General features: G+C 32.8%; 1 protein-coding gene and 1 pseudogene across 9 annotated transcripts in view; one reads left to right on the top strand and one right to left on the bottom strand.

The window, feature by feature from the left end:
* Nucleotides 1–17,416, bottom strand: part of LOC145675458 (uncharacterized) — an 861,715-nt gene that overhangs the window by 36,039 nt on the left and 808,260 nt on the right. For 5 of the 9 annotated variants that reach the window (XR_014129123.1, XM_081745883.1, XM_081745887.1 and 2 more), the window contains 4 exons: nucleotides 11,949–12,086; nucleotides 10,081–10,275; nucleotides 6,794–6,856; nucleotides 5,686–5,939 (listed from right to left, as the gene is read on the bottom strand). Coding sequence is in view for 8 of the 9 variants with exons in the window: in XM_081745883.1 (XP_081602009.1) it covers nucleotides 5,686–5,939; nucleotides 6,794–6,856; nucleotides 10,081–10,275; nucleotides 11,949–12,086 (650 nt within the window). In the remaining variant the exon portion in view is untranslated. Of the gene's footprint in view, nucleotides 1–2,838; nucleotides 2,885–5,685; nucleotides 5,940–6,793; nucleotides 6,857–10,080; nucleotides 10,276–11,948; nucleotides 12,087–17,416 lie in introns of all 9 variants that reach the window. The other 4 variants (XM_081745891.1, XM_081745890.1, XM_081745885.1 and 1 more) reach the window with 3 other exon arrangements.
* LOC145675460 (CAAX prenyl protease 1 homolog pseudogene) lies at nucleotides 15,612–17,006 on the top strand (annotated as a pseudogene).

Raw genomic sequence — 17,416 nt, 5'->3', positions numbered from 1 at the left:
ACATGGCGGAGCTCGAAGCGATTATAACAGAGTCACATGATTATGGGCAACAGTATAAAATAAAGTACATATTTTCCTTAATACAAAGGAACAGTGCTAAAATGTTTAGTTTAATTGTTTTCTAACTAATGTATCGTTATCTATTCTATATATATATATATTTCACATGTTTATATCTAAATTGCTACAGATGCTATTATAATAATTTTTTTAGTATATAGTATTTATGCAGAAGAAAAAGTGAAGTGCCCATGCTATTCGATACAAACTGCATGTGTTGGTTCAGGAGACAACAGCACACAAACGTTATTCTAATGCATCGTTTTGAGCTGGTACAAGTACATGCAATTAAAATTATGATTTTGGCTATCATCATAGTGCAATCAAACGGTGACAATTTAATTACAATAATTAGGGTGACCAACTTTTAATATAAATACACATGTATGCACGTTGTCTGGATTTACTTTTACTTATATTTAATTGTATAAAACAAAAATTTATAATTTTTGTTCTTCTAATATATTCTTGAGTATTTTCTTGTGATCCTGTCCATTGTAACGCGACGAGAGTCAGCCATGTTGACAACTTAAAAATTACGTCAAAATCAAGACAATAATCACTAGTTGTCCTATGCAAAAGTCAATTAACAATGAATTTCTAAAAATCCTTGCTTCTGTCAGTTCACCATTGTAATTATATCTTATAATTTTGAGCTCCTTCGTGCCTAAGTGGTTAGCGTATGCGCCTTTAGCATAGAAGATTCGGGTTCAATTCCCTGCGGGAGCTTATGTAGTTCGGATCCCACGTTAAGCTTTAGGTCCATGCCTCATATAGCCTCGTTGCTTAGATATGCTATACTGTAAGTCCAATCAAATCTTTTAATTTCGGCTTGCTGTGCTGCAGCATTCTACAAAGCACCTAATTAGGGTGAGTTAGGGCAACATTACTGCAATACTGCAAGTGCTTTAATGAATACGAGAAGGCATACTTGTATCTTACTGTAATAATTTTTTCTAAAAAGTATGAACACTAACAAATCATGACTTGGTTTTAACAACGACGGAACTGTGGTTAATTTTATGACGTTAATTAATTTTATTACTTTAAGGCAATGACACAACTGCACGGCAAGCGAGAAACCCAGGTTCAATTTCCAGCCCAGCCGCATTTTTGAATATAATTGAATATATTCTTTTTATTAATTTAATGTCACTGAACCGGAAAAGACTATAGTAAAAATATTCAAGTTTGAAGCTGAACCAAGTGCCTTCTGTAATACTCTGCCTTTTATTATCGAACAAAAAGAAAACACCAAGGCACACGAAAGCCATTGTTGCCTAGGACATCAGTAAATCGTCTACTTAAGCATAATTTTATGGCAGGGCACTGTAGTATCGCTTACGAGAATGCTAAGTATGAGATGATTGGAAGCCAGAATTACGGTCTTCAATGACGAAGTCCTTCTACCGTGGAAATAAGTGATGGATCAGTGCGTTGTGATATCAATGTGAAGAAATGCACCTTGTAATGACACTTATAATTTTACTTAGAGTCCTGTGATATGAGCAATAGTCACATATGGTGTTTGTAGAAAGGACATTTAACTACTGCTTCATTTCGGTTTGGATAATTTATTTCGGAGGCATTAATTTAGTAGGATAACATCAGTTCGTATACAGCGAAGTTAACGCAACATATTCCAAAAGAAATACACCGTTAAATGATGTCTATCAAGTATCACTACCCACTCGTTCTGTCCGATAATCAAGGAGATGCATAAATGCATGGGAAGTATTCCATTCATACAACCAACGGTGAGTAGTCTAGTACGATATTCTTTAAGACGAAGTTCAACACCTCTACGATGTGCCTACAGGGTAGTTGGTTACACTTTTAAACAATTAATTGCACTTTCTCGCACATGCTCAGCGACGAACATACCCAACCCCAGCATCTAAATCTTTTTCCTTTGAAATCACTTGATTTACAGATAGTATTACGATATTTTACCATAATATGTGAAGTTTGAATAGACCAGGAAATTGTTACAATTTTTCGTCCAATCCTATTAAGCTTCATCAAAGTGCTAAATACTTAGGTAAAATAAATTAATGCTTACAATTCATGAGACTAGATGAATTGTTGCTTCAAGACTTGTCATTCTGTATTAATCTTTATCCATTTTAGATTGTTGATGGTAGTATCTAACAAGACGAACTATATTATTATGGTCATTGTAGTATCTTATAATTCTTCTGTTTCTGAGAGTTGTATTTTCACTTCGCATTTTTTTTTAAATTGTGGATAAATGCATCGCAGATAAGAAAATTTCTTTCTACATTTGACTTTCAGTACAACATGATACTCATATTTAAATATTTTTGAAAAAAAATATTCAACAATTTCCAAATCTTTCATTATATTTTTGAAAAAAACAAAGAAACCTTGAAGAAAAATTTTTGAAAAGTGTACAACAATTTTAGAATAGTTAATTACCTTACAACATATTTTTTGGCAATAGTAAGTATTTAGATCATATAATTATTAATTAGAAACATGCTTAAAACTACGTAGTTCTCCAAATGTAATGTAGAATCAGAAACATTTAAGGTAAGATGAAAAACCAAATATATATATACATACTTTTTCCAGCATCAGACCAAGGTTGGTCACCCTAATCAAACCTGAATGAAATAAAAATTGACCAAAAGCCACTGCCAGATATTACACAGTGATAAACTAACTTGATTACATATGGCTCAAGCACAATCAAAGTGTTTTTTCATGTTTAGAGTGCAGCAAAACGCACACGCTCTTGTTTTAAATAATGCTTACCTTCAAAAATAAATTGATTCTTCAAAATTCATTGTCAGGTAAGAAGCTGATCAGAATTGCACCAAGAACCAAGAATAATAAAATATGTTATTTATTAAAAAAAGAAGAAATATAGCATTTAATTTATAATAAACTAAATTTTTTCTTGGAATACGAGCACGTACAGGAATTGCATTAATCATATCACATGCTTCGGGTTTTAGTTACTGTAGATTTCTTTGCACTACCTAACTTACAGCTCTTTGAGTCTTTGTGGATCTTTGTCATGGTGTTTAACAAAGCAAGAAAATTCATAAAAATGTCAAGGAATAAAGAGAAACAAAACTCATTAGGAAAGAAGAGAAATGACAAGAGCTCCATGCCTAATGTAGTTGAGCGTGTCCTTGATGTTTTCGGTATTTTCCTACTACTGTACTTTACACCATTATGACCAAGGCTTCAGGTAAGAGTCGAAAGGTAGTTAGTACTTGTAGTCTACAGGAATCAAAACCAGAAGTGATATAATTTTTTTTATCATCACAAGGCAAGGAAAAGGAAAATTACCTTATAATACTATACTGAAGAATGTTAATCGGAATTTTCAAGTAAAATTGGAAGAACGTTATTTATATAGACAGAAACGATCAGATGAAAGATCTTTGAAACATAAATTTTGAAGCCATTATTAAATACGTAGAATTATGGAACAATGAATACGGAAAAGTGATTTTAAAAACATACGTTTTTCATAGAATTCAATAGCATTAACAACAAATGGACTTTTTTCATTAGTCTATCTTAATAATTATTGGACTAAATACCTACTAGTGCTTTGATATTTTTTCGCTTCCACTTCTTACTAATATACAGATTAACTGACATAATCATGTAATTTATCTTTGCCTTAAACTGTATATGACATTTCATACACATCATTAGAATATTAAGAAATTCAACACATAATCGAGCAATAGAAATTACAGTAGTATATGCACGTGAGTACCCATACTTACCGTAACCTAGAACTTATGATCTATTCTTGATCTGTGATGCATTTGTACAATTGAGTAAGAGAATCTAGAATATTTTCCTTGTCTACATGCAAATTTACTTTATCTGTTAGTTTCTGAGCATAGATACTTCGTGATATAACAGCTTATTTATAATTTAATATTCCTTTGTTATATGTTTTTATAATGTTTTATGTTTTTATGTATTCTTGTATAACTTATACCAGTATTTATTCATCTATATTTCTACGAGGGTAAGTTGAAAATATATAATTTTTCTTACATATCTCATACTGACCTCTATGCTGTTGTGGCCATACTATGAAAGTTTGATCCTAATTAGTCCATTTGTCTTCCTTTTCTTGCAGATAGATCATGGCCGCTCCACTAGAAGTTTGACCAAAGAGGAACAACGAACAATGATCCAAGTTTTTGTGGTCGGAATGTGTACTCGTATCAGAGGCCACAATCCATTCATGAAGTCCATGAAAAATTCTTAAAGTGTCGCACAAGTGTTACGCACGAGGAAGAAGACGGACGGCCATCTACGGCTCCTTCCTTCTGCGTGACTTTTGTGCGACCATTTTTGAATATTTCAATCCATTCGTAGACATTCCGTTGCGGCAAGACACTGTTCCCCTATTGTACCGAAAGTCTTTGATGGATTGCGGTCCCTGATACACTTTCCGACCATAAAAACCGGACCACTACTCGTTGTTCCTCTTTAGTGCAAATTTCTAATGGAGCAGCCATGATCTATCTGCAGCAGAAAGAAGACAAATGGAGGAATTGGGTTCAAACTTTCATAGCATGACCAGAATAGCATAACAATACAATAAACGACGACAGAGGCCAGTATGATCAATAAAAGGAAAGTTATATCAACATTGCGAATCATTTTTGACCTATTCTCGTATATAGTGTCCTATCTATTTGCAAGAAGATGTTTAGGAATCCAGATTTGATATTTTCTTCCAACATTGATATCAAAAATACTATCATAAATTAGTCAAGTTTTTTCGTTTCTAAATATTTTGTTGCGTGAAATTTTGTTACAACCTACAGAAAGGACACTACAAAGGGATTAAATGAGTTTTTTTCAAAAAATTAATCAGAGCCTTCACACAGCTCTTAACGTTGGACTATCTAGCATCTCTAATTCACTAACATCTTAAACTGTGTATTAAACGCATATGTACTGATTTTGTACTAATAAAACATTGTATATGTTCTCACACATATCAGCTACATACAATCTTACAGTTGTATGATTTCTCTAATACAAGCAAAATCGTAGAGTAAATAAATGTATATTCTACTTTATTAATGCACTCAATATGAGTTTTCAGGAATAACTCGTTGCTTTGGGTAAGCCATATCAGCTGATTGTAAAATCTACTTCAATTTTAAGCTTTTTACGAAATAGATCAAATAAGTGGTTGAATTACATTTTGTAAAAAAGATTATTTAACAAAACATGTTTAAGATTCGTGGTATTAGCTCAAATAATTAAATTGGCATAAAACTGTGGCAAATATTAGCTATTATTATTCAGAAACATGTTTTGAACACACTGTTCAGTTGAAGGAACTTGACCTCAAGAAACGTTGATAACATCGAGTGTAGGTTAGTATGACGTTGATTCAACATTGGATTACTTATTTCAGTAGAAAAAACATTATAGCTGTACTTGATTATTTAAAAATCGTTGTATTAAAACCAGCATTTAAAAGAGTGTGCATCACACCATTCAAGAATAGAAGGTGGAACCAATTTATCACAGTGCAATAACCATAGTTAATAATAAAACCAAAAGTAATATGTATTCAGCCATAATATGAAAGAAATGTTGTTTTACCTGTTGGGGCTTTCGGATACATATTAACCTCCTCGGGCGAGAATTTGGGTTTCTTTATTGCTTGGCCTGCCATTGGACACCCAGAAAGACTCCTATGCGTCAAAAATGATCCATTAATATGACCTGTGCCGTCACACCCTGGCGTTGGACAATTAACACCTTCGAATTTCATTGCGGCTTTATGCTGCTCAGCACTTGAACCATTTTCCAGAACTCGTAATTTGTTTCTGTTTGCTATTGGACACCCTGAAGCACTATAACAAAAATATTTTCATGATTAACTTTTTTATAATACATATTTTTGTAACTAACTTTTTATAATACATATTAAAAAATGATAATACATAATTTTCAAGAAATCATGGTCTTTGCTGTTTCTGAAGGATTCTAAATCCATACGACGAATGTTCAACTACGTGGGGCGTGGTCAGCGCATAGACTGTTAGTGCTACTATTTCTGTCTTCTTCTTGAGTTACAGATCCACTTCTTATTTCCAGTGATCAACAATCGATACCCACGCGATGTTTGATAAATACCAAAAAATGTGTTCCCGTTCTGAATCAAACTCGGAACTACAAACACAATAGGTACATATGCTGCTCCCTCTATATAAGGCATGTGCTCATGTACGATTTAATTATTATTGCAAATATATCCACAGTAACAAAACTGATTGGGTGAGGTAATCATTGGACAAGTGGATAATAAGTTACTTACATATAATCTTCACCATTATTGGCTTGAAATATTGTTCAACTTTATAAGGAAACTAAATTTTGACTTAATACCAAATACTTACAATTCCTATGCTATATATTTGCATAGACCAATATTGCTGAGAAAATGTTTGTTGGATTAACATAAGGAATTTTCCATATCAACTTCTGTAGTTTTGCTACTGGGAATGTGGATACTACATAATTTCACAGTATGCGTACGAAGTTCCCAACCAATAGTGAAATTAGCTTTTAGTTACAAATCAAGGGACAGTAATAATAATTATGTATTATTACTAGATAGAGATAAACAAGACAAAAAATACAGGAAATTTCAAATCACCGTCTACATATCTGAATACAATGGAACAGTTAAAACAGAAATACGAACCTTCTGTGAGACAAAAATTTCCCTGTTGCATGCCCAGATCCATCACAGCCAGGTATGGGACATCTATGTATAAATAGAAAGGAAAGGAAAGCATGTATAATAAAGCATTATTTTATTAGTAAGATAAAATGTGAACAGTGAGAAGTGATAAAGGTATATGCAATAAAACATTAAATAAGATTACTTATATTATTAGCAAGAGTATAAAAAGAGGAGAAAGAAAGCATTAAGTTACCTTGTGTTATTTATAAGATACTGTGAACATAGAAAGGTAAGAAAGAAGGCATATGAAATAAAGCATTAAGTAACAATGCTTATATTTAGTAAAGCTATGTAAACAATCTAAAATAATAAATGATATGTAATAAAACATTAAAGAACAATATTTATATTATTAGTAAGACTATGTAAACAGAAAAGTAAGAAAGAAATATTATGTAATAAAACATGAAAGTTCATGCAATAACATCATTTATTAGTAAGAATAAGTAAACATTAAAAAGTAAGAAATGTATGTGTAATAAAATATTAAGTAACATTACTTATATTATTAGTAAGACTGTGAACAGAATAGTAAGAAAGAAAGTTACATGTAATAAATCATTATATAATATCACTTATATTGTTAATAAGACTGTGAACATAGAAAAGTAAGAATATAATACAGCGTTATGAAACATTACTCATGTTAACTATTAGGAAGACTATATCAATATAAAAGAGTAGACAGAAATCATGTGTAATAAAACGGCAAGTGACAGTTATAGTTAGTAAAACTATGGGAACATATATAAGAAAGAAAGAGAGATGTATGAAATAAAGTATTAAGAAACTACCTATGTTATTAGTAAGAAAAGTAATATATGTAAATTTATATATTATTTTAGGTAGAAAATGCCTTTGGTACACTAGGTTAGAGTTGATTCGATAGTTTCGATTTTACAAATATGTTATTGGAAGATGTTTGAACGGTAGCATTGGGGTAGACATTTTTATCATTAATAGTATTTTTGGTAAGAAATTTGGACCATGTATTTGTGTTTCTACAAATATGTATTCTTGGAAAAAGTTTAAACCTGATGCTTTTGTTTTTGCAGATGTTTGCTCCTGGGAAGAAGTTGAGATAAGATAGATTTGATTTTATGTCTGTTTGTCCTTGGAAGAAGTTTAAAGCGGATACTTTTTTCTTTGCAAGTCTGTTCCTGGAACAAGTTTGAAATGAATATCTTTGATTTTTACAGATGATTACTATATAAAAGTTATGGGTTCAATCCTATATGTTCCTGTAAAAGGCAAGCCACTTTATATAACGAGTCCGGTGTTCGAAAGTACTTCGGTTCCAAGCGCAGCTTAGCTTCGGCTCACTCAGTTTTATGTTTAGAATGTGACTGGCACTGATCGGTTCAACCAGTAATCCAAGGTTTCTCGTGGGCCGAAGTGGATTTTTAAGCTTTTTCTCAATAGCACCACTTCTACAATTAGCCCTGAAAAGGTCTAGGTTACTTTCTTGACTATGTCTCCTCTAGCTACGTCACATGTTTACAAATATATTGACAGTAAAGTTTTATAGCCAAAGTTCGGGTGTTTACTAGTGCAGCAGAATGAGTGAAAAATTATGTATCAATATTTTATCAGGGCATCGAACTGGGCACAAATCTAAACCATTTCTTACCTTGGATGTTCATAACGCTTTTTCATATAATATTACATTAACATGTGCATGTTAAAAATATTTAGCACACACATAGAACTAAAATATTTAGTGTAAGGTAATCTAGGAGAGCTAACCTGTTTCAAATAAACGAAAAATAATTTAAATTGTGCCGTGAAATCTTTTTCGAAAACCATTTTATTGCAATTACTGAATATAGAACGTTATCAATTTTCTATTGCATGAAAATTGTACAGCTATTGGTATTATTTATTTCACACGTTATTCTTATTTATGATCTACGCCCCTGTATAGAATATACAAGCGCGACGCATATACAACTAATTTCGGGAAGCGAACAAAACATGTTAAAATGTCTAGAAGCAGTTAACGTTACACATTATAGTTTTGCTCTACCTTCTCATGATGAAGTATGTAGGGTCCTTTACTTTTTACAATCACGGTTTGTCATGAAAACTACAATCACTTCCATTACTTGGAGACAATAAACTTATTACATTAGATCATTTATTGTTTTCCCTTGTTCTGTTCAGTGCATGGCGTCCATTCCTCTTTCATCACCCGCGAGACGCAATTTTAAGTTCGTATGTTATTGTTCATGACTTGTGTGTTCATCTGAACGTAGGCGGCAGAGATAAACACATTTTTTTTTACACCAGAAAATGTCCCATAACAATAATATTTTTGTTTGTATGGGATTATACACATATTATTACGGTTAACTGGTTATTAGATAACCTCATGCTTCTTTTATTTTCCATTGAAACACTGTTTTTGCATAAGAAATTCGTACGCTCTCTCGGGACACTGAATGAACTTTTAAGGACTGTCTCGACGAATTCCTTGATCTTAAACCAAGAGGCAAGACGAGGTTGGTAGATAAGGCAACTGCTAAAAATAACTTTGAAGAATCAAAGACTATCCCTACAATTTTGCCTTCTCAACTTGCTGAACTATTTCAAGTGATCTCTAAAGCGAAGAACAGAACAGTAGCGTAGCGTTTAATTACTTAAAAAAATCACACATATCGCTTCGTTATAGTTCTAGGGAAGGATTCTGGTCCAGATTCTTTGTTTTTATGTCTGTCTATCCTTGGAACATGTTTGAAATGGATACTTTTATTTTTGCAAGGATTTGTCCTTGGAACAAGTTTGGACTGGGTAACTTGAATCCCACAAATGAATGTTGCAGGAAAGTAGTTTAGAGAAGATAACTTTGTTTTTATGTTTGTCCTTTGAATAAGTTTGAAGAGAATATTTTTTCTTTGTTTTGACAAGTTTCTGGTTTGTCATTGGAAGTAGTTTGAAGTAGATACTTTTATTTTAATAAGGGCCTGTCTTTAGAAGAAGTTTGAATTTAATACCATTTTGTTGACCATGATAATATGAGCATTTTTAATAATAAAATTATAAAAACAAAAAGAGAAAATAAGCTATCCTGTAGATTTCTTTGTCTTTAAATTTTACTTTTAAACTTACAGAAAAAATCCATACAAAAGCTCTTTTTCTGTAGATTTTAAAATTTGATTATTATTTTGTATTAATTTAGATTTTTGTTGATTTAGACCTAATTTATCCAAAAGTTAGATTTAGCTCTTATAATAACTTTTCCTTACCTCAATGGTTCAGAATCCTGCCCATCTCTGGGTTTACTTTTGGGTTTATTAGCTCTTGGGCATCCCGACAGGCTTCGATGAGAAGAGTAATTGCCCGTAACGTGGCCTGAGCCGTCACACCCTGGAGTCGGACACTTAAGCTCTTGCGAGTGAGCCTGAATTTGTGAGCGGTCTGCCCTCGGACATCCAGACAGACTGAAATTAAAAACAAGAAGAAAAGAAAAAAATATATAAAAGTTATTATTTTTCATTCTTCTTCTTCTTACAAAAGCAAATACATTCAACACAGCTGACAACAGATAGGAAAATAAACACTCATTTATTTTTACAACATCCACACTCACGCTTACTGGCACACACATACATAAATATTACGTTCACGCACGCACACATACATACATAAATTTAACATCAACTTCAGAAGGCAAGGACCTGACATCAGTGCTTCATTCCAGTTACGAAGTAGCTGTTACATGGCCTTTGATTTTGTTTTTTCAAAAGATAAAAAAATGATTTTTTTGCGTGTAAAGAACAGGGTGTTCATCAATGCTCTTATTATTTTGGTTAATAACAACATTCTCTGTACTTCTTATAGATATTTTGTACATGTTCGGAAATGATATAAGATAGAGGTAAAGACCGGAGATTTTAATTCCAGTTCCGAAGTGTATACATGAAATGAATACAGAAAGTATTACAGCTGTGCTAAATAGAAATTAATCAAAGAATCTCTCACGAATACAAAGCAATGTATGATATATGTAAACAAAAACGAACTGAACATTTAATGAACGTCTCGACTAACCACCATCATGTGTGGCTCTAAAATTTAAAGACGATATTATCAATAATTGCTCACAAAATTCATGATCATTTCGAATAGCTGTTATCTTTGTTGTTAAAAGCTGAATTCGATTTTAGCAACACACATATCTTCAGTTGTAAAGTTTTAACTAACGGATACAACATATAAGAAATCATTGTTTTTTAGTAACAAATACAAATACATTCGGAAATTAATGTTGTTGACAGATGACATCATCAAAACTGTAAGAACTAAGTTACATGAACATAAAAATGTTTATTTTCCTTTGGTTATATGAAGTAAAATTTCAAGATTCTGATTTTTTTGTTTCATTACATAATTTGTAACGAATTACGAACAGCTACATATCCATGAAAGAAGTTATATTTTACGAAGCGAAACCTTTAAAGCATTCTTGCAGAAGAAATAACCAAAACTAAATCTATTATAAATAGAAAATGTAAGTGATTTTGGAGACAAATTTAAAGATTTTATGTTAGTTTAGAATTTAAAAAATAAAGTTCTTACGAAGCCTCTTCACAGATACTTATTTTTAAAAATTAGTTAATAAAGAACACGAAAAGATACTAATAAATATATAGTACAGAGAAATATGCCATTATTCACCAAAATATGCTTTTATGAACTCCCTGAGGCTCAAGTGAACTGCTGCCCACTAAGGATTGAAAAACTTTTTGTTTTATGGTGGAGCTTTGTTTTATTTTTTTGGAAGCTTAAGAAACAAACGAACAAAACGTGGGTCATTGTTTCTTCAATCATCATTAATATTACTGTATACATAAACACGAATGAAATCAAAACAAAGATCTACTATTCATTTACAAACAAACAAAAAAATATAAAAAGACGACTGGCGAATCATATTGATAAAAATAAAAAACAAAAAAATAAAAAAATCATATAAGGATGCAAATTTTTGAGCAACACAGAGCTTTCCAACAGAAAATGGAATTTGGAGTAACTGACTAGAGTATATAAAACATTTAGCAAGCCACTACCATAAGTACACGTCATTGACCACCATAAGAGTAAAAATTCTTGCCTTCTGTGGGTAGCGTAGTTCCCTGAGACATGTCCCATGCCATCACAGCCTGGAGTAGGACACTGTATCAGCTCCTTACCATCCCTTCCCCTTGGCGCAGGGCGGGCAAAATTGTAGGATTGCCTGCGTATATTTGTACTGTGCAATAATAAAATTGCATTTTAAAACTTTCAAAGGATGCAGTACAAAAGGAATGATAACAATAGACAAGTGCAAGGAAGATTCAGATATTGAAAGAAAAATAAGAATTTTTAAGGTGGCAAATATGGAATAAAAATATCCTAAAACGATCCTTATATTTAACATTTCTAATGGCAGAGACCCACAGAACTTATTTAAGAAACATAAACCCAACAGTATAAATATATACATTGCAACGGTTACAATGAGGCAAATATTCTTCCAGATTCATATTATTACTTCCAATAAGCATGAGCAAATATGTGAATGCTAATCGAAACGCATTTTCTGATAATACTTGGACAACAACATAATAATTAGCGAAACCAACCTTAAATGAATACACATAATAATTTATTAATATATGGATATTTAATCGTGTACAATTTCATTCATAAAATTTGACAACAATTCAATTGATGTGGTATAGCCTTCGCTTCAAATAGTTCATACGTCTTTCTTATGAAAAATTCATAGTATAAATGCATACATAACTCGAACAATTGTACAAGTATGCTCATGTTCGTAAAATAACAAACACGTATATTTCATTTCCACACATCTATATGTGTAGTACGTTTCTTTACAAACATAACTTTTCTAACGTAATAAACTGGTACCTGATGACATTAATAATAATATTTGTAACTAAATGATTCTTAGAAATCTGTACATTATAGTGTTATCTGCAGCGAAGCGAAAGATATTATGAATGATATTTACTGTAAATATATAAACACCCAGAGTTAAATAGTAATCTTTTGTACTAATGGTAAATACACTGAGAAACAGTAATATTTTTTTGCGTGTCAAATTATCGAGTAGCGATTCTTCTGTGGTTTCTTCTTCCGTGAAGAAGTTGAACCATTGGTCCTGTTTATATACCTTCCGAGGCTTCTTTGAACTTAGCAGACCTGGAAGAATATCTACCCCATTTTAAGTTGGCTGGTGCTGGAAAAATACAAGTTAGAAATTAATGTATTATACCTGAATCATATAGCATTGTGCACCGAACTAAAGGATCCAAGTTAACAGAAATTAAAAGCTCTGTAGATTAAGAATATGGGCGTCTCTTTCTAAGTTTTCCTCCGCTATTCTTGCTCTAAATAATATTTTCATGTATTCTGTGTTTTTATGTTGTTGGCACATGCCCGAATAATTGCTAACTATGCATAAACATATACTAACCTGTGCTAGGTAGTCACTGCAAGCAAGAACTAGTTTAGTAGTTATGTTATATTAGTAGGGTAGGTCATATCAGTAGAATAGGTTAGTTTAGCGCTTGTATGTTGCACTTACAGGTATCTTAATGAATTTCTGTAGGACTTGTAGTGTTTTAGACTAGTAACGTCACACTTGTAAACATAATCTATAGCTTTTGTACATTGTGCAGAAATACTCCGCTGCTAGAAAATAACATCTAAGTCTTTTTTTTTATATGCACTAAGTTATTTTAATCGTTGTATACCACTTGTATTGATTTCAGATTAATTACGATACATTTGTAAACACAAAACACACGATTAATATGAGTTACGGGTTGTCCGCCTAATAAACAAGTTTTCTAAGTATTATTTATTCTTTGTGAATTAAAAAAAGTAAATTTTCCAAGAAAATGGCACCCATATTCTTAGCATGCAACAAAGTAATTAACAAAACATCATTATAAACCTTGCACTATATCTACTTCAAAGCAGTCAGATTTAAATATGTATATGTATTCACTCCTTGAGAAAATACCATACTATATTGTAATGTTATATCTACTGTTCAGATTTACAATAGTTTATCAAATAAGAAAAATCCTTCATTTTTCTTCCATGACATGATTTGCTAAGTAGACGTGTTATTTTCCTGGTACATGCGCAAATAATTGGGTACAGTTTGATAGTATGAATGGGAACTGATTAACAAAAATTCATCAACTTGAGCTACGGTACAGTAAAGTAGAGTAGAATAGTATGCGTTAGGACAGATTAGAGTAAAGCAGAGTAAGGTAGGCAAGTAGAATAGGTTAGGTTAGTAGAGTACCTTAGGTTAGGTTAATTGCGTAGGTTAGTAGATTAAAATAGAAAGAATGAAAATAAATTTTTGAGTTTTACGTCCCACGATTATGCCGGCTAGGCTAAAGGAGACGGTGCTGATGAGAAATGTATTTAATGGTGGAATGAAGAAAGTGGGAGGAAACGGGAGAACCTCGAGGAAACCCACGCACACGGTGTTTGTCCACCACAAGGTTCACGTTGCGGAGCAGGGTTTGAACCCGAGACCCCATGCACCAGAATGAACGCTCTACCACTGAGCCACCGCGGTCCCTAGATTAAAATAGAGCGGAGTAGGTTAGATAAGGTTTGTACCTGTATGTTCTATTTACAAATTCCGATGGATATTGTAAATGTTTCATACTAGTAGCATTTCACTTGTAAATATAAAACATAACTTCCCTTCACCGTGAGGCAGAAAATAATATCTAATACAGTCCTCTTTGATATGCACTCACTCATTTTAACTGTAAAATCACTATTTTTTATGATTATCTATTCTTAATCTGCACCTTATAATGATAAATCAACTTAGAAAAATTATACGTGGTAGCATATTAAATTGTGTACAGGTTTACTTTTGGTGCAGCACTCGAAATAATTGTTGAAAAATTATAATTCTTTCACTAGCCTCCTTCTTATTGTCTTCTAAAAGATTTGCGCTGGGTGATATGAAAATATCTTACTTGGTATAGATAAAATTCAAGGGGTCCACCAGAAGTAATTGTTGAAAAATTATAATTCTTTTTTCGGTTTGCTTATAAATACGGCTTCCGGATGTATAGCATAAGAACTACAGTGCGAAAACACAAACCAACCTGTGCTAGGTGTCGCTAAAAGCACCAATTATACCTAACCGAGTCAGTGTAGGGCAAAGCTGGTGGGCCCGAATGTAGTGCGGAGTGCTTCCGAAGGGAGCAGGCGCGTTAGCGATGGTGGGTGTACTCGCAAACGAAGATAGTGAAAGAAGTAGGTTCTGACAAAGATATGAGTTTCAATAGCGCTGGTCATGGTTTCATACTAGTAACGCTCCACTTGTAAACATAAAATACAGCTTCTGTTCACTGTGCAGAAATACACCGCCGGTGGAAATTAACATCTAATAGAGGCATCTTTCATATGCACTCATTTATTTTATCCGTCGTAAAGCACTTGTAATAATTTTTCACTAGTAACCCAACACTTGTAAACCTAAAATACTGGTCCATTACTTTGTATAAAATTCCTTCGCGTGCAGAAATGTGTCTTTTCATGCAAAGTATTCAATTTTACCTGTAAATCTTCCAAGACGTAATGCGCCACAACTACACCAGCACCTTCAATTGATTATAAATTTTTACGGACTTGTACCAAGAGTTTACTAGGCTAAAGTACTTGCTAAAAGTAATAAGTTAACACGGTTCAAGAAGAAGAAACATTTTTCTTAACATGCTGTGCAAACCGTGAATTCTAAATTTGTTGTGGACAAACCATGGCACAGTATGGAAGATGATGTGCTCATATTTTATCAATTTTTGTTCTTTATATGGTTAGAACATATATGGGAACTATATTTAATGTCACGTCAATGCGTTGTCTATAATACTGAGAAAGATCTTCCTCCTGTTTTTAAAAGTATATTTGACGAAACAACGTACGAAAAATCTCGCATGTATTCCGCACACATAGCGTGTTACGCTGTCGTTAAAGAATCTGCAAACATCATTGCTTTGACGGTATGTGTTGCAGTTGATGGTATCTATTTATTCTGGAAATATTCGGGGGATGTTTTAAACTTCTTTCATACTAGTGGAACTGATAATGAAATTGCCCAAAGTTTGATTTTTGTGTTCCTTTTTGACACGTGTGAAACACTGTTGAGTTTACCATTTGTAGTGTATTTTGTATTTGTTTTGGAAGAAAAGTATGGATTCAACAAGCAATCGATGGACTTTTTTGTGGTCGATGTCCTAAAATTATACATTGTAGAGACTTTTGTAACACTGGGATTGGTTGCAGCGTTGATTTATATTGTAAATTTCAGTGGACGATTTATGATTTTAAGTCTATGGTTATTTTCTATTGTTATTATGATATTTTTATTGTTATTATATCCGGCGTTTTTTGCGCCCCTTTTTGATCATTACAAGCCATTGCCTGATGGAGAGTTGAAGTCCAAAATACAAGAACTGACAACTTACGTTAATTTTCCATTATACGATGTGTATATTGTGGAAAGTTCTGTACGATCTTCTCACAGTAATGCTTATTATTATGGATTTTGTAATGAGAAGAGGATTGTTTTGTACGATACGATTCTTGAAGATTATATATTTTTCGATCCATTTGCTGAGATTGAGGATTTTTCTGAGTACAGAAGCAAACGAGGATGCACCAATGATGAGGTGGTTGCAATAGTCGCACATGAGCTTGGACACTGGAAACATGGCCATTCTTTGAAAAGCGGCATAATGTCTATGATTAACGTATTCTTGCTATTATTATTATTTACATGTTTATTTCGCTACCAACCAATGTACAAGGCGTTTGGATTTCACCACGAAATGCCAATATTTATAGGTTTTGTGCTCGTCGGATTTATTGCTTCACCTTATTGTGCCATGCTCGAGTTTTTAAGCAATGTTATTAGTCGCAGGTTTGAGTTTGTTGCTGATCAATACACAAAGGAATTAGGAAAGGCTCAAGACTTGAAGTCAGGCTTAATTAAACTTTATAAGGATAATTTATGCTTTCCTTTTAGTGACTGGATGTACTCGATGTGGCATAGTTCGCATCCTTCCCTTATTGAAAGGCTAGAAGCTCTAGATGAATAAAATATTATTTGAGTTTTCTTAAATTTATTGCCTTACATTTAATTATTATTATGTGTAGTATTTTTACTGTCATTTCCTCCTGCAATGATCAGTTCCAAATATAAAATGACTCAATAATTCTGATCTTGAATGTCCAGGGGTGTTTCACTCGGTTTCGGTCTCTAAATTCCATTTATGAAAATTAAACTATCGATCACAATGCAATGAAACTTGCTACGCACATTCCTGGGTGTATGAGAAGCATGGTGACGTCACAGCAATTGTTGGAAGCAGCAGCAATTAGCATCAATGCATACCTTCACACGCATATACAAGGTGTGATAAGAAAGTACAGTGAATGTAGTAGCACAGTGCCATCTATCGATATTGTATTCATTTCAACTAGCAAGCCCGGTAGCCTAAACATTTGGTACAGTCAGTTTCGAGTTTGAAC

The sequence above is a fragment of the Thermobia domestica genome, chromosome 18, assembly GCF_964235325.1.
Source record: "Thermobia domestica chromosome 18, izTheDome1.hap1.1, whole genome shotgun sequence".
Taxonomy (NCBI): domain Eukaryota; kingdom Metazoa; phylum Arthropoda; class Insecta; order Zygentoma; family Lepismatidae; genus Thermobia; species Thermobia domestica.
This window is presented reverse-complemented; position numbering and strand designations above follow the sequence as displayed.